This window comes from Ailuropoda melanoleuca, chromosome 4 (genome assembly GCF_002007445.2).
Source record: "Ailuropoda melanoleuca isolate Jingjing chromosome 4, ASM200744v2, whole genome shotgun sequence".
NCBI classification, from domain to species: Eukaryota; Metazoa; Chordata; class Mammalia; order Carnivora; family Ursidae; genus Ailuropoda; species Ailuropoda melanoleuca.
The window spans coordinates 56,212,038-56,229,102 of NC_048221.1; the positions used below are offsets into that span (position 1 = coordinate 56,212,038).

Sequence of the window (17,065 nt, forward strand, 5' to 3'; positions counted from 1 at the left end):
CGGTGGTGTGGTCTGTCTGTCCAACCCCAGACTACAGCATTCCTGCGCTGAGAACAGCAGGCCCTCCTGCAGGGCATTATTGCTGATCCAGTCGTCTGACCCAAGCCCGTGGGTGGGGACTTGACTGTTCCTCCTCCATTCTTGGGAACTTGTGCCTGGAGCAAACTGCATGCTTGCTTTCTCTTCCCGACTTGGTCACTGCCGGTACTGGGGAGCCTGGGCTGCGCCCAGCTCTCGACTCCACAGGTTAGTTAGTTCCCCACCCAGGGGGCTTCACTCCCACTCCGTCACCCGTCTCAGCTCTCCTGCTGTTGGGCCCAGGGCTCTGCACTCCTCCTCCATTCCTGTGTCCCATGGTCAGCTCCACCTCCACCTCCAGGGAAGGGCTCCGGCCACTTCCCTCTGGCCCCACTGTCACCTTCCCCTCCCGCCAGATGGCGACAGCGCCCTCCTCAGGGGGTGCCCTTCCAGCCTTCCCCCACACAGCTCACGACCCAGTGTTAGTTAAGTGAGTCAGAGGTGGCCCTTCTCACTCACAACCACCCCCTGCCGCCCGTGGCCTCCCTGCCTTCACCCTCTTCCTCCTGTGTCCACTGGCCCCCTCAGGCCAGCCTCCCTGCTGGCCACCTCAGAGGCCTTTCCTAACCACCTGGTCTAAAGCCAGCACACCCACCCTGACTCCTTCCCCACCTTCTGTATCCCCAGCACATTATTGCCATCTGACAGAATCTGTGTTCTGCCTGACTACACAGTAGCTCTGTCCCTCCACCAGAACCGACCTGCAGGAGGCTGTGGGCTTGCATTAGGCCTCTCGTCTCCCAACTTGCCCAGTGAGGGAGGGAGGGGATGAGGGAGGGAAGGCCTGCTGCACCTGCCCCCCAAAATGAGGACAGAGGGACACAAACCTGCCACTCCAGTGCCCTAGAGTTGTGGGGTCAGGAAGAGGGGTGATGAGAGCACGGGGGACCAGCCCAGAGGCAGCCCTGCAGGAAAGCAGAAAGATGAACAGCAGTGGGGTGCACAGGTCCTGCAGCAAGGGGGCTCAGGGCAGGACGTGAGGGTGGAGGGAGCTCAGGTTGCACCCACAGCAGCACCCATCCAAGGATAGGGTGGCAAAGGGGCCCACTGAGGTGGTTGCAGCATCAGGACCAGCCACAGGGAGCCCACAGCCCTGACTGGACGGGCTGTCGGTGGAACACAGTGCTGCCCAGGACACAGCCATGACCAAAATGGATGCTAGCAGGGAGGGGCAGCCAGGTCTCTTTCTCCTCCCACCTTCCCCTCTCACTGCAGGGGAAGTCTTAAGCACATGGTCCAATATGGCTGCTCCAGCTCCTGTGAGTGCGCCCTCCTTCCAGCCCATAGGAGGGGAAGAAAGGAAAGGCGCAGGCATGTACATTTCAAGGAATAAACCAGAGACCACACTTAGTATCTCAGATCACATCTAGAAACCGGTGGCACAGCCACAGCTAAATGCATGGGAGGCTGGGAGCTGGTGGGCCAGGTGCCCACAGAGCAGGAAAGGCTCAGATATCAGGGGGAGACAGCAGGCTGTGCCTGAGAACAAAGTGCCTGCAGGAGGCCCAGGGTCACTGTCTGCCTGGAAGATGCCGAAAGGGGGCGAGAATGAGCTGGAGGTGAGGCCAGGCCCTGACTGTGGCTGGGACAGTGGGGACAAAGAAGGGAATTGGTGGCTACTGGAGAGGTAAAATCAACGTTTGGTGACCCTGGAGGGCCAAGGGAACTGGAGGGAACATAGCAACACATGCACACCTCCAAAATGCTGCAAATAAGAAAAGCTTACAAAGCATGCCCCGAATTGTCCCTGTGATACCTTCCAGGAAAGAACGGATATTCCCACTGAAATCCACATTGGTGGAGCTGCCACTCCTGGTGGGAGCTTCCTCACAGGCGCCCCACAGAATTTCTACACCAGCTTTGGGTGGTCAGTAATGTTGCTCTCATTCAGACCGGTCAGCAAACTGAGGCTCTGAGGGATTCAGTGATTTGCTCAAAGCCAGTGCAGATTCTGAGCTCCAGCCCAGGTGTCCAAGACCCAGAGAAGGAAGGCAGGCGACCAAGCCCCAGTTGCAGCGCACCAACGCAATGTCAGATCTTATACCACCAGGAAGGCCTGGTAGAGTCTGAGGGCGGCTTCCCGGCTCAGACTTAGAAACTCCTAGAAGCCTGAGGGCCCCAGCCCTCCGAGGCCTGCCGGTGAGACTTTTCCCCAGGGGAAAATTTTTATGCCTTCAAAATGTCACTCGGGACAAAGGCCGCTCCTAGCCCCGGCAAGAGGACCCCTAACCGTGTGTTGCCAGCACCCAGATGGCCGCCTCACCCCCAGCAGGGGCTCTGGGGCTGCGGCGGTGAGATGGGACATTGAGGGCTGTGCAGTTTTCCAGGTAGATGAAAGAACGTATGCAGAGCATCACTCTCTTTATTTTTATTTTTTTGCAAGTGGCGAAGATTTTAATCGATGGTTGAAAAAATATATTTTCGTTATACACCTGCCTCATGTAATGACTGTTTGGGTCAGGACCAGGACCGGGGTGAGGCCAAGTAAGACACTTGCCTCGGGGGGCGCTTGGGTAGGGGTAGCGCAGTCGTTAAGCATCTGCCTGCGGCTCAGGGCGTGATCCTGGCGTTTCGGGATCGAGCCCCACATCAGGCTCCTCCACTACGAGCCTGCTTCTTCCTCTCCCACTCCCCTGCTGTGTTCCCTCTCTCACTGGCTGTCTATCTCTGTCACATAAATAAATAAAATCTTTAAAAAAAAAAAAAGACACTTGCCTCGGATACAGTGTAAAAGGGGCACCGAGAATCTTCATGAGTAAGATAAGTAATACTTTCATGTGATTTTAATTAGAAGTAATGTAGAAAATGCATGATAAACCAAATAGCAGCATTTTAAATGAAGACAGGATTGGGATTCCTGATGTTTCTCCCAGCTCCAGTACGACTCAGCACACAGCACCTTATTGACTTCGCCTCCCCTCCACAGCCCGCCATGGCTCCTTTTCTCTCCCTGGGGGTGCGACAAGCCGTTCCTACGTTGCATCTTATGTACGAGCTATGTCAGCACTCAGCTGATCTGTTTTTCCTTCTGTGAAAAGTGTGCGAATATCTTGAGTTGGGATAGAATGCATAGATTTCCCAATAAAATTCACGGACACTTTTTCACTTGGCAGGAATGAATTAAAGTTGTTACCTGAGGGACAGATGTGCTTTTTAATTCTAAATGCAATGCAGCCACACTATGAAAACTACACAGGAATCAGATAAAACCCTCAACTCTCGATCTGGAAGCTTGCCTGCGTTTCTGAGCCCGGGCTTGCGGGGAGCACCGCCAGGCAGGTGGAATGGCCCCTGCACCCCCCCCCACGCGTATAGAGGCTGCACCGAGCATCCTTGGGGCCGCAGGAAGCTTGGCCACACGGGCTTACTACCATTTCCTTCCCCGCTGGGCTCTTGGAGGCTGTTCTCATTTTTTCCTGTTTGCAACACCACAGGGAACACCTTCCCCACCTTAGACCACAAGTAGCCAGAAAATGAGGAAGGTGTGATGATGTAGCCGGCAAAGGCCTCTGCGGCCCTGCTGCTGAGGGGACCGACCACGGGGCTGGACACGGCAGCGACTCTCCTGGCCCCACTGCCTCCCTGACCGGCACCCTCATCAGTCTCGTTCTCTCAGTGACCTGCCAAGGTACCACATCCAGAACACTTCCCCTGAAACCTCCTCACTTAGGCTTTTACTTACAATCTGTTATAAAACACACACTTTTGGGGCGCCTGGGTGGCATAGTCATTAAGCGTCTGCCTTCGGCTCAGGGTGTGATCCGGCGTTCTAGGATTGAGCCCCACATCAGGCTCCTCCACTGGAAGCCTGCTTCTTCCTCTCCCACTCCCCCTGCTTGTGTTCCCTCTCTCGCTGGCTGTCTCCCTCTGTTGAATAAATAAATAAAATCTTAAAAAAAAATAAGACACACACTTTCAAATAATAGTTGTAAAAAAGATGGGTTCACTGTACAAGCTCGCTTTTGTTCCGAGTATCTATTTTTTAAAAAATGCATCATAACCGGGGTGCCTGGGTGGTACGGTCAGTTAAGCATCCGACTCTTGGTTTGGGCTCAGGTCATGATCTCAGGGTCGTGGGATCAAGCCCCACACTGGGCTCCGTGCTCAGCATGGAGTCTGCTTGAGATTCTCTCTCTCCCTCTCCTTTTGCCATTCCCCCCACTTGTGCTCTCTTTCTCTAATAAATAAAATCTTTAAAAAAAATGCACTGTAATTTAAAAAAAAATTTTTTTTAATGTTTAAACCTCTTACTACATACCTTTGCACACAAGGGAGTTAGTGTGTGGTCTCAGGTGGGACCTGTGGCTCTCAGGCCACCAGCCTGGCCCCACCCTTCCTGTCTGGGTGCCCAGACCAAGCCGAGTGACCTGGCAAAGCTGAAGTCAGCCCCTGCCGCACCCTCCTCGCCCCTCCCTCCACACCTTGGGTGGAGCCCAGCATTTCACAAATACATAACAAGCTCACTCCCTGGGCCTGTGTGGGCCCCTCCCCAAGTACCAGGAACTCGCTTTTAATGCCCTAAGCAAGGAGGTAGGCACTATCACAGTCGCCCCAATTTATAACTGAGCAAACTGAGGCATGGAGCTGTGTGACCAGGCAGTAAGAGGAAGAGCCATGGTGGGAACTCTGGCCCCGTGGGGCCTGGGCTCTGGGCACGCTGACCTCCCCGTCTCACCCCGGGCCTCTTCAGGCTCCCAGGCCCATGTCCAAACCCTGCCCTCCACCCAGGAGGGACTGCTGTCCACTTGTCAAGTTCCCCTTCCCCTCCCCCATGCTGATCACTTCCTTACCTACTGGGTACCTGTTCAACTGACCCATCCGACCTTAGAGCTGGCCCCAGAAGTTCTGGAACTGACGAACAAGAGTAAAAAGGCACAAAGGGCAAAATGACAACTACAGGGAGGGCCAGGATACCCATGCTGTCTCCAGGGAAGAAGGGGGCAGGCCTCAGGGTGCTTGCTGCCTGGGCCTCAGGACCCAAGGGTTTGGGGTGAGGGACAGCCTACAGGGCATCCTGAGAAAGCCGCCTCTGACATCCCTGATAATGTTGCAACCCCTGTGGCAGAGGCCAGGGGGCCTCCCCAGGAAGGAGGCTGGCTCTAGGCTGAGGGAAAGCAGAGGTCAGTCCTCAGCCCCTCCTGGCACAAGGTTCCCCACAGCCAGCGGCCAGTGGGCTAAGGAGTGGAGGGAGCCAGGCCGGGGCCAGCTGGGGTCACTGGGCCTCCTCCTACCCCTTCCACTTCCACCCCTCCTCCCTGGCCCCCCTCCTGGAATGGCAGAGCGAGCTGCTTCCACAGGGCTGACCGGGGCCTCTCCCCTCTGGCCCTGCCCACAGCCCAGCCTTGGTCCCCGGAGGTGTAAACTGCAGGTGCTGGTGGTGAGACACGCAGCTAGAGGAACAGCCTCTGGCATACAGGGGGTGCTCAACAGATGAGTGCTAGAAACAGGTCTGGCTCAGAAACTAGTCCTTGCCTGGTCTGAGGGGGAAGGAGCCTCTGTGGTCGCTCAGCCAGCCTCCCACTGAACCTCCCCCAGGACCACTGAGGGCAGGTGGGTGGGTCGGACTTCAACAAGAGGAGCCCAAGGCAAAACCTGTGCCCGAGGGGAGTCCCACCACTGGAGAGGCTGGGCCCAGCTGGGGGATCACAGGGCCCCTGCACAGAGGGGCTGCCTATGCAGACCCACAGACACTCCCCCCAGCTCCCAGGAGCCCCTGCTGGGCACCGAGGCCTTCCCGGCACGGAGGAGGGGCTCCAAATCCAGAGCCTCCTCCCTGGCCCTCCTCAACGCCTGCTCCTGTGCCCCCCCCCCCCCAGACAGAGGCTCAGGCTCCCATGGTCCATTCAAGCTTTATTGCCACACACAGACTTTTCTGCTCCCTGTGGGCCAACTCTATGCCTGGGATAAGCCTGCTGGCTGACCTGGCTTGGAAGCAAACAAGCCAGGGCCAGGACAGCGGGGGTGTGAAGGGGTCCGGGGGAGGGAGGCCCAAAGAGACCCCCACCCCAGGTTTCCCTGAGTGGTACCCAGCCCCAGGGCCTTGGAAGCTGGCTTGTATTGGGGAAGGGGGCTCATCCTGACCCTCCCCTGGGGCCCCCAGGCATGTGGGGGGAGGGGTACCCCACGGAGCCCCCCTCAGCCCACCACGATGTTCTCAAGAAAGCAAGGACCAGAAAGACGAGCTGCACATGCGCGCACACACACAGAGTTCCCCACACGCGCCACGTGCTGACAGTCAGCAGTCCAGGCCGATGGACACCAGCAGGTCCTCAAGTGCCCGCAGCCGCTGCTGTGCCTCCTCGATGGCACTGTAGGTCTGCACCGTGCTAGCCACGTGGAAGCGGATGTCGTCCACCAGCGGGATGGAGTCTGTCTCCTGCCGGGCAGCCACGGCCGCCGCCTCCTCCCGCACGGCCTCCACGAAGTCCTCCCGCTCCACCAGCTGTGGACAGGCCAGCTCAGCATGCCTGCCGCCCTCCCTCAGCCTGCCCGCCCACCACGGCCCCCACGGGCCCACCTTCTCGATGACTTTGGCCATGTACTCAGTGCACTGGTCCTCGAGGCGCGCCAAGCGAAACAGCTTGGCCACGCGCCACACGCCCACCACGCTGTCCTCATCCAGCAGCTGGGCCAGGCTGCGGCCACACAGCCGCTTCAGGCCCGGCAACAGGTACATGTCGGCCACGCTCAGCACGTCATAGGCCGCCTCGGGGGGCAGCTGCAGTGAAAGAAGGGGTGAGGGAGGGTATGCCCCGAGGTCACTGAGGCAGCAAGGCGGGGCGCCATTAAGGAGGCGGCGGAGGCTGCAAGCAGGGCAGGAGCGACCACCCGTGCCTCGGGGGGCCCAGACCGCCACAGACACCGTGGGACCAGAGAGGCGGAAGGAGACGGGTTCCCGGGGCCTCAGGCAGGCCCTTTGCAGGGGAAAGAGGCCGAGTTGAGAATCACACAGACCCACGTGCTGAAATTCTAGATGTGGGACCCCAGGCAAGTCACTTCACCTCTGTGTGCTTCAGTTTCCTCCTCTCTGGGAGGGGCAACCATGCCTGCCTCAAAAGGTTGTCAGAAAACAGAAGGTGCTCTTCTAAACTGAGGCACGGGCCCCCCACTAAGGTGGTGGCGTGTTTACCTGCTCCCTCCCACCCACACCAGGACCCTGCGCTGGGAGAGGCCATGGGCTCAGCTCGTGTCCAGACTCTGGACGGGCACAGGCAGCAGGCTGGAGGCAGGGTGGGCAGGACCCTGCTAGGACATCCAAGCCACACACACCACTTAATCAGGCCAGGCGCTTCACCTGTGACACACATCCATCTGCACGAGACCTTAGAACAGCTATCTGCATCCCTGCTTTCTAGAAGGGGAAAACTAAGGCACAGAGCGGTTGAGTAACCAGCTCTATGGTACAAAAGCACACAGCTTATGAACAGTAACCCAGTGTCAAACCAGATTTGGAGCCCAAGTCCACACTTACAGCCACTTAGTAGCTGTCCTCAGTGGCAAAGCTCCCTTGGGAGTAGGGGGAGCAGGCCAATGTGGACCCTGGGTGGCAGGGTCCACAGAGCTGAGCTGTGCCACAGGAGGAATGAAGTCGAGGAGGCGGGAGGAATGGAGGCCGGAGAGAGTGCCCAAGTGGAGAGGCTGGTGGGCTTAGGATTGGGGGTGCTACGTGAGGCGAGCACGGGGCTAACATCACAGCCCAGCTTGTCCTCATGCACTCCTCCTGACCAGAGGCCACATGTCCTAGCCTGCGCTGCTGGCAAGTGGGGCCACTAAGTGAGTTCTCTCCAGGGCCACGGGAGAACTGGTGTATGTGAACCTCCACCTGGCCTATGACTAAGGAAACTGCTTGCTTCATCTTCCTCTTCCTCCTAACATGTGAGTCAGCCTGCACCCCGATCTCCAGCTGCAAAGGAGAACACACCTCAGGTGCTGTGGACCGGGTCCAGCCCGCTCTGTGTTTCGTAATGAAGTGTGAGTGGAACACGGTCACACCCACTCACTTCCACTGCGGCTACGCTGCCCCTGCGTGACGGCAGCGCTCAACGGCCGGGACAAAGATGCTTGGGCACACGGCACTTACACCTAGTCCTCAAAGGTTTGCCTTGCCCCAGGCCATGTCACGGTGACAAGATGGAGGGGACAACCTGGGTCGCAGCAAGCCACCTGCCCTGGTGCACGTACCTCAGACGTGAAGGAGAAACAAACTTTTCTCTCCTTTAAGTCACTATTTGTTGGGGGGGGGTCCGTTTATCACAGTGACCTTCCACACACATACACCACACCCCTTCAGCACGAGCTCCAGCTGCCCATGTCACCCACACGTTAGGGATGCTCTGGGGCAGCCGAAGACCCAGGGAGGCAATAAGAGAACAGGGGACAGAAATCCAGAACCCTGGGCGTGGGCCGCTATCCAGAGGCAGGAGGCTCAGGGCTCCCCACTGTTGCGGTAATTCAGGTTACTCTCCCTCCCCACCCTCCAACTGGAGAACTCAGGGACCCCAGGTGGCATGTGCTCCTATGTGGCTCCTGCCACTCATCCCTGCTCTGGAACTGGCTGAGGTCCCCTCTGCCTGAAAGACAAACCCAGATGTGTCCCACACTTCCTCTCCAGCCTCCTAGAAAAGCAGCGCCACGGAGCCAAGCAAGACCTAGCCCCTCCCTTTAAGCCCCGTAGTGACCGGGCTGTGGCCCGCCTGGGCCTCGCACCTCTGTGTGGTCGCTGTAGATGTAATAAAGCACGTGTGTGAAGACGTCGGGCGAGATGCCGTGGAGGGTGATGGCCGGGAGGCCCCCTGAGGCCTCCAGCTCCTCGTTCTCTCGGAAGTGGTCGTCCAGCAGGGCCCGGAAGTAGTCACTGCGGCCGCAGAAGAAGGCCTGGGGGAGGCTGGGCTCAGGAAGGGCAAGGGCCAGGGCCCATGCCCAGAGAGCTGGCCAGGGACTTAAGGCAAGGGGGTGGTGGCGTGGGGGGGAAGGGACGGCACCTTGTGGCAGAGAAAGCTGCAACCTTCCACGCGGAAGCAGACATCAGGACAGCTGTTGAAGCCGTCAGGGCAAGGGAAGGGCAGCTCCCCGAGATCACCCTGGCGGACGGGAGAAAAGACACCCTCAGAGCAGGTGGGACAAGGGAGAGTGGCCAGTCCCAGCCTAAAGCCTGTTCTAGCTCGATTCCCAAGGGGTGGACTGCTGCCCCATTTGAAGATTTGAGTATGACACAAACAACAGCAAAAGTAAAGAGGGCTCAGAAAAGGGAAGTGACTGGGGCACCTGGGTGGCTCAGCTGGTTAAGCGTCTACCCTCGGCTTGGGTCATGGCCTCAGGTTCTGGGAGCAAGCCCTGCATGAGGCTCCCTGCTCAGCAGGGGAGCCTGCTTCCTCTCTCTCGGCCCCTCCCACTGATCCTGTGCTCATGCTCTCTCTCAAATAAATAAGATCTTAGAAGAGAAGAGAAAAGAAAAGAGGAAGTGACTGGCTCCAGGTCACACAAGGGTTGAACAAAGCAGCAAGACTTGTCTACCACAGCTATGTCCACACTGGGCCCATCTCAGGACACCCTGTGCTTACACGGAGTTCAGGGGGCAGGGCACAGTCAGCCAACAGGGCCATATCCTCTCGAAGCCGAGGGTCTGCTGGGGGGGGCTCAATAGTCAGCACCTTCACACACGTGCCTGGCTTGGATGCCACTGTGGAGGGGAGAGTACAGCTTCAGGGAGCCAGGTGGGCCCCGCCAGTTCCCACCCGACGCCCTGGACCCTAAACCTGGACGCACCAAACTCGGACACCTTCTCACACTTGGCCTCCAGGTCGCTGAGCAGGTCCCACAGCTGGCACTGCTTGGCCAGGCGCTCGCAGTCGCTAACATGTTCCACACCGACGTCCAGGCGGCCTGGGTGCGGCATGGGAGGTTCAGGGCCCGAGAGGAGCCCTCCGCTGTCCCTAGCACCAGGACTCCTGGGTCTATTTGCTGCCTTAGTTTTCCCATCAGGAGCTACTGCCTGAGTCCTACAGGCCTCAGGACAGACTGGAGAGGGCTCAGTTTGCAGGTGGGACATGTTCTTCCTGAGAAGACACACCAGCTCATTGTCTCCCAGCCCACCCAGGAAGCAGCTGGAACCGCCCCACACTGCAGGGGATAAGTACCAGGAGGTAAAAGGAGGGCCCAAGACCATAGCTGGGTCTGCTGCTGGACAGAAACGCCCTCCCTCCCCGCCCACGCTGGGCCCAGAGGTTCACCTGTGTACAGGTACTGCAGCAGGGCCCCGAAGGCCATAGGGTTGATCTGCAGGCAGAGACAGCCGGGAGGAGAGGTCAGAGGTGGCCACCCAGCACAAGCCCCCTGCTGTCCCTCTGCCCCCCTGGGGGGGACACACCAGTGGATGCCTCAGGACCACGACGTTCTTGCCCTTCCATTTGGTGTCCAGCATGTTGGCAAAGTAGGCACTGCGCACACCCAGGACACAGCGATGTGCCCGGAAGGGCTTCCCGTGCACCACAAAAACCACATCGCTATGGATGCCCTGCTCCAGAAGCCTGGGGAGGGGTAAGCGGAAGGGGTGTTCAGTATGCGCCGGCCCCCAGTCTCACCACCGCGGCCCTCATCCCACCCTGCAGGGGAGCCCTCAGCCCCACATCACCGCCCTATTCCACACATACCCAGCCCTGCACCCTATCTCACCGCTGCAGGAAGTCGTCGTAGTAGTCCCGCCTCCTGCAGGAGGCCGTCACCTGCTTGTAATCGCGCAAGGCCCGGCGGATGGGGTCGCTCAGTGCCCCATAAAGGCAGCGTTCCCCATCAAACGTGTTGGCCTCACAGCGGGCTCCTGGGGGTAGCAGGGCTCGCCAGTCAGCAGGGTCAGGAACATGCCCACTGCGGCTGGGGTAGGGTCTAGGGGAAATCCTCATCTCTCCCCCTGCAACCTTCCCAAATGTAGGGCCCAGCCCTGGAATTTGGAGCCCCTTCCAAATTACCCTGGGCCCACTCTGACACTAGCATCTTCTCTGACAGGGCCTACACACACAGGCACATCTGGGTATACCACAGACTACAAACAAAGAAGGCCAGAGACCGCCCTGTTCTATGCACTGGAGACACAGCCATAAACAGACAAATCCCTATCGTGACTAAACTGATGCTCTGGTGGCTGAGGGAAGTCTCCCCTAGGTGAGGGCAGATGGCAGGCAGAGCACAGCAGGAAAAGCATTTGAAGCAGAGGGACCAACACATATAGACAGGGTGTAGAGAGGAGAACTCATAACCAATAAACAGGCTAACAAATGTCAGGTGCTCTGAGGAAAAAGAAAGCAAGACAAAGGGCAACAGTGGTTGTGGCTGCCATGTAGGGAGGCCATGGAAGGTCACTGTGTCCATAACAACATGCAGAGACCTGAATGGAATGAGGAAGTCGGCCATGCAAAGATCTGAGAAAGGGCAGGCAAAATAGCAAGAAGAGCAAGTGCAAAGGCCCTGAGGTAGAAGTGAACTTGGCGTGCTGGAGCACCAGAGAGGCCAGTGTGGCTGGAAGAATGAGCATATGGGGGAGCCAAAGGAGGTGAGGCCAGAAGAGGAAGAGCAGGTCACTTAGAAGCACAAAGACTGGCAAGGCACTCTAGTTTTATGCTAAATGCAACAAGAAGTCTTTGGAGAACTTTAAGCCTATCAGACTTGGGAGACCCACCAGGCTGCATTATGGAGAACAGACTGTAGGTGGGGCAAAAGGGGCAGCCAGGAGACCAGAGGAGGCTGGCCTTGGGGCCAGGGAGAGGTGTTGTAGTTGGGCTGGGTAGTGGCAGCAGACATGGGGAAGTAGACAAGGCACAAAATAGGTTCTGAAAGTAGAACTGACAGGGCTTGATGACTGGGTGTGTGTAGGACTGATTGGAAGACAGGACTTGAGGGTGTCTGCAAATGCAAACCACACACACACAAACACGGTCCCAGCCCCTTCTCTCACCATTGGCCAGAAGATAGAGTACTAACTCCTCGTGCCCGCAAAGGCAAGCATAGTACCTAAGGGAGGGAAAGAAGGAGTACAGGAGGCAGTTACCAGGACTGAAAACCCCCGCCCCGCACCTGCCATGCCCACCCACCCACCTGGCACTCACAAGGGGGTGCTGTCCCACTTGTCCCGCACATTCACCTCCACGTCCCGTTGCTCCAGCAGGTACCTAGGCGGGGAGGAGGTCAGAGCCTGAGTCAGGACTGGTTCATGGTCTGTGAGAGCAGACCCAGGGAATGGGGAGAGAGAAAACATCCCTTTTGGCTGAGGGAAGTCTCCCCAAGGTGAGGGCAAAGGACAGGCAGACCACAGCAGGAAAGGCATTTGAAGCAAAGAGACCAACATAGGTAGACAGGGTGTAGAGATGGGAACTCATAAGGCAAACAATGAGCCTCAGAAGCAGGACCCCAGAGTGGAGGAGGCCAAGACTGGCTCTGGGCATCCGGGAGAGAGAAGGCAGTGATGGGCATCTGTTCTGCGAGAGCCCTCTGGCTGCTTGGGCCAGCAGACTGGATAGGGGAGACTGAAGGTAGGGAAACCAAGAAGACGGCTGCTGCAGGTGTCCTGGTGGTGTGGAAAAGTGAAGAGAAGTGAACAGATTCTAGAAAGCAGAAATCAGGAGACACAGTAGCTGATGGCATGTGGGACCTGGGCGGGGGGCGGGGGGGTGGTCATCATGGATGGTGATGAAGCCATCACTGAGAGCAGGAAGCCCAGGGGGAGACCTCCAAGGTGATGAAGCCATCGCCGAGAGCAGGGAGCCCGGGGGGAGACCTCCAAGGTGGTGAAGCCATCACTGAGAGCAGGAAGCCCGGGGGAGACCTCCAAGGTGGGCCAAGAGCACTCTTGAGTTGCATTCAGGGTTATCAGCTAACTCCTAGGTGACACCTGATGCTAGGGAGGCACCAGGGACGCTGTGGGAGTCAGGAAACCTGGAACCAGCCCGAGGGAGCTAGTGGTGGGTCAGATACAGGGAACAGAGAAGGAAGGGCCCACGAAGTGAGGTGCCCCACATCCCAAATAGGCACCCCGTCACTCCCTGCTTTATGGCGACTGCAGCGCCAGATTCGCTTTGACTGCATTTAGGAGTTTCCGAATCCCCGGGGATCAGAGATTGATTCTGGGTCCTAGGCGTTCCCAGTTCGGAGCGCATCAGCGCGATGAGCCACGTTTGGAGTCCTAGGCCCGCCCCGGGGTCTGACCTCCCGGTCCTGAGCGCTCTGCGGGCGACCCTCCTCTCCTCTCCGCCCACTTCTCCGCGGCTCCGCGTAGCAGTCCTCTCCTCCAGGAAGCCCTCCGGGATCCCAGGGAGTAAAACACCCCCAGCACTCCGTCCTGGCGCACCCCGGTACGGAAAGCTGCCTCAGCACCCTGCTTGGGCGTCCAGGCGCTCGTGGGGGGCGGTCTGTGGTGGGTCCGGCGCCAGGGCTACCGCGGCGCACAGGCGCGCGCCTGTCCCGAGCCTGTCCACTGCACGCGCCGGGGCCGGCGGCGCCTGGAGGGCGCCCCTCCCACCCCGCACCCTCCCGGGGCTGCGGGGTCCTCACCGCACTCGGCCCACATCCCCCTTTCTGCAGCTGGCGAAGAGGTCGCTGGTGTCCATGGTGCGGGCAGCTCGGACCCAGGCCGAACGACCTCAGGCAGCGGCTGCGGCGGCGGCGCGCCCCGGCCGGATGTAAACACACGCGGCCCCGCCCCGCTCCGCAGCGGCGCCTGGCGGCCCGGAGGACCGACCCAGGCCGCGCCGCTCCGCCCCCTGTGCCCGCCCCCGCCCCCGCCCCGGAGCAAGAACGAGTCCGGCAGGCAAACCGGCGGGGCCCGGCGTGGTCTCCGGGCGGCTTTAATGGGGGTCCCGGGGCGCGGCCGGGGAAGCGGGGCCGTTCCGGGACTGGCCCCTCGGGGCGTCAGGTGGGAATGGGGAGGGTTGTGCCGAGACTGTTCCGTGAGTCGGTGAGAAGCGGGAGGACCCCGCACCGAGGGCCGGGCTGCGGGAGAGCGGCCGGGAGGGGAGGGGAGGCGCTGCTGTCCGCTCCGGGTCCGCCAGGCTCGTCCCGGCGCTGCCCCAACGGGGCGAGGGCACGGCCGTGGGGTCACAGCGGGCCAGAGCTACCGGCGGGCGGGCGCCCTCACAGGTGCGTGTCCTCCTCGAACACGTCCGAGTCCTCGGGGTCCCGCTTGCCCCCCATGAGCGCGCTCCAGCCCCCCGGGCCGTTGACGGCCCCGCCGCCATTCAGGCTGGGCTGCTTCTCCTGCATCTCCGACTGGCTGTCGCTGGCCACGTCCAGCGTGGGGTTGTCGTGGCAGCCGTTCTCTACGAAGCGCAGCTCCTCGCCATGTGACTGGGCGGTGGGAGAGGGCCGCTGGACGAGCGCCCCGGCCCAAGCCCCCACCCGCCCGAACAGCTCCGGGCACGCGGCCTGGAACCATTCACTGTTCCGTCCCTGGTCTGTGAAACCCTACACTGGGAACCCCCAGCGGACCCTCGACAGCTGCCCCTTCCCTTCTGTTCTGTTCCCCCAACTAAATTCCTGGTGATCCTCTGCACTAAACAACCCGTGGCCTCCCTGACATCTGCTCTCTCCCCGCAGAACCCCGCTGCACCTCTAGCACCCATGACGGGGCTGGCACCCTGCAGACAGGAGGGACAACTTGGGGGCTAGGCTCTGGACAGGCAGCTTCAGGCGCAGACCCCCATCCCAGGGCAAAGACTGCCGCCCCACCTGCAGTGAGGACAGTTAGTCTCAGATAACTGAACCTCCTGGGTACTCTCTCCTCCACAGGCACCACCCCCAGCCCAAGCCCTCCTGGGGACGTGCCCCTTGCTCACCACGTGTTTGAGCTTGGGCAGCCGGCGCTGCCAGCAGTTATAAAGCAGGCCCAGCACGATGATGATGACACAGATGGCACCGATGACCACCAGCACCACAAAGAGCGTCCCATAGTCACTGCGCACCTGGCTGGCCCGTGCCTGGCAGCTGCTTGTAGTGGAGTAGTTCTGGATGCCAATCTGGGGGTGGGAGGGGCCAGTTTCCTCAGCCAGGTCCTGGGTGTCAGGGCTCCCCAGGGGGCTGTGGGGTTGGGGCTCAGGGACAGGACAGGCTTTGAGAAGAGCTGGCATACTCCTGACTGTGCTCTCTTAGAGGCCTGGACCTGTGCTCATCCGGGGCTCTACCCCTGTCTCTGCCCAGTCCACATCCGTTCACCTGAGGGCAGCTCCAAGCCTCTCGATCCCATGCCTCCATTCCCAATCTCCCCTCACATCCCCACTGTTGCTCTGCCCTGACCCGGTCCCTGCTGGGGCAGAAGTCTGGCTGCCCTGATTCAGGTCCCTGAAACTCAGCCTCCACCTGGGCGTGCAGGTGTTCTGGCATCATTCTGACCATTATGGGCTACAGACAGTGCAGTTTGGGATGCTGGGGACAGCCCACATCCTGGGCCACCACCAGCCTCCCAGCTTCCTCCCTTTTCCCACTAAGGGTGGGTAGTCACCAATGGCATTTGGCTGGCTGGTACCCCTGCCACACTGCAAGTTGTCTTGGGTGGACAGGTCTTCTCAGGCCTAGAGGCTGCTGTGCCCATACTGGGTCAGGCAGGTACTCTCTCCACAAATCAGCATCTCAAGCAGAGGGCAGGGAAGGGGAGATGCTATCCTCATCGGATGACAGGTGCCAGGGTGAGCGTGCTGTACACTAGCTCCCAGTGCAGAGATCTGGGAGCCTCCTTTTCTGCCCTGAAGTCCCCTATTTGAGGCCGGATTTCGTCTCTTCCTGGGTGTCTATAAACATCCTATTTCCAGTACTTTTCTCTATTGACTTCTTAGTTATCAAAGATCAGTTCTCTTGCTAGGTTCACCCGCCAATGAAATTGCTAAATTTGCCAGACCAGGTCAGTCTGAATAGTGTCCAGCAAAGCTAGAACACCCAGGGGGCGGGAGAGGCAGGAACTTTCTGTGGGGAAAAAAAAGATGAAGGCCAGCTCAAGGTTCCACCTGTCCACCCACCCCCCCGACCCGTATTCACAAACCCAGAATTTCACAACTGAAAAGGCCCTTGGTAACCATCCAGGTAGTAAGGCCAGCATTGTGCTTAAAGGCCTGGGCTCTTAAATCATTCAGGCCTGGTCCAAACCTAGCTCTGTTGCTTCCTGGCTATGCATTCTCGGGCAAGTCACTTCCCTTCTCTGGGCTACAGCTCTCGTCTTAAATAGGGCACCAACGGTACTCAATGGGGTACCTTATTTAATCCTCATGAGGCCTGGGCTGGTGCTGAGGGCTGAGTGAGAGAACCCAGTGCAGTCTGGCACTTAGTAAGCATTCGATGTGCTTATCAAAAAACCCCCAAACCACCAGCACGACCACCTTTCCGCCTTGCATGTGATAGATAAGGAGGTGGGGCGCACAGTCATGCACAGCCCGTCCTTCCCAGCTGTGAAATACTGCAGAGCCTTGGAGAAGGGAGAGGACTGATGCCAGGTCACTGGGTTTCCCAGTGAGGAGCTGGCATGGTGGCTGTCCTGAAGAAAGGAAGTGAGGAACCCAAGGTCCTCCCCTGCAGAGAAAGTAGAACAAGGAGCAGGAGGACCAAGGAGGAGGACCAAGGGGGGGGCCTGCCCCTCCACAGGCCCCGGCTCTGCTCAGCCCTACACAGGGGTAGCTGGCGGTGCAGGAGGACAGGTTGGCCAGCCTGCTCTTCAGCCCATGTCTCCAGGACTGGCCATGCAGCTGGCCAGCTGCACTGGGTCAGGGGTGCCCCTCAAGAGGGCAGGGCCGTCTCCTGAACCTGCGCCCTGTTCCACCAGACGGTGTCTGGTCGATGGCTTCTGAAGCACACCGTGCCTGTCGTGCTTTCTCTTGTGGTTTCTGAAACTGCATCATGCTCTCCCACCCCACCAGGCCTCTGCCCAATTCCTAGGGCAATCCCTACCTCCCACTTACCAGTCCAGATCCCCCTTGGAGGTCCCCTTCCCTCTGAGTCCTGTCCTGACCACCACCCGCTC

General features: G+C 59.2%; 2 protein-coding genes across 4 annotated transcripts in view; both read right to left on the reverse strand.

Annotated features, from left to right (window-relative positions):
- Window positions 1-5,908: 5,908 nt before the first annotated feature.
- On the reverse strand, window positions 5,909-13,767 carry ABTB1 (ankyrin repeat and BTB domain containing 1). Of its 3 annotated transcripts, none has more exons than XM_019797981.2 (12): window positions 13,618-13,767; window positions 12,212-12,239; window positions 12,026-12,081; window positions 10,750-10,894; window positions 10,445-10,604; window positions 10,308-10,353; window positions 9,844-9,960; window positions 9,639-9,757; window positions 9,060-9,158; window positions 8,785-8,952; window positions 6,596-6,796; window positions 5,909-6,520 (listed from the first exon to the last, which is right to left on the reverse strand). In XM_019797981.2, the coding sequence occupies exons 1-12, from the start codon at window positions 13,631-13,633 to the stop codon at window positions 6,314-6,316; spliced, it is 1,362 nt and encodes a 453-aa protein (XP_019653540.1). In that variant the 5' UTR covers window positions 13,634-13,767; the 3' UTR covers window positions 5,909-6,313. The 3 variants fall into 3 exon arrangements, with proteins under 3 accessions (XP_019653540.1, XP_002917693.1, XP_034514772.1); XM_002917647.3 differs by having other exon boundaries at window positions 12,177-12,239; XM_034658881.1 differs by lacking the exon at window positions 13,618-13,767 and adding an exon at window positions 13,273-13,382 and having other exon boundaries at window positions 12,177-12,239.
- A 113-nt stretch (window positions 13,768-13,880) lies between these two features.
- The window catches only part of PODXL2 (podocalyxin like 2), a 30,379-nt gene continuing 27,194 nt past the window's right edge, over window positions 13,881-17,065 (reverse strand). Inside the window, exons 7-8 of the mRNA XM_002917645.3 lie at window positions 14,898-15,077; window positions 13,881-14,409 (exon numbers count right to left, since the gene is read on the reverse strand). Of these exons, the coding sequence (XP_002917691.2) occupies window positions 14,197-14,409; window positions 14,898-15,077 (393 nt within the window). The 3' untranslated portion in view covers window positions 13,881-14,196. The remainder of the gene's footprint in view (window positions 14,410-14,897; window positions 15,078-17,065) is intronic.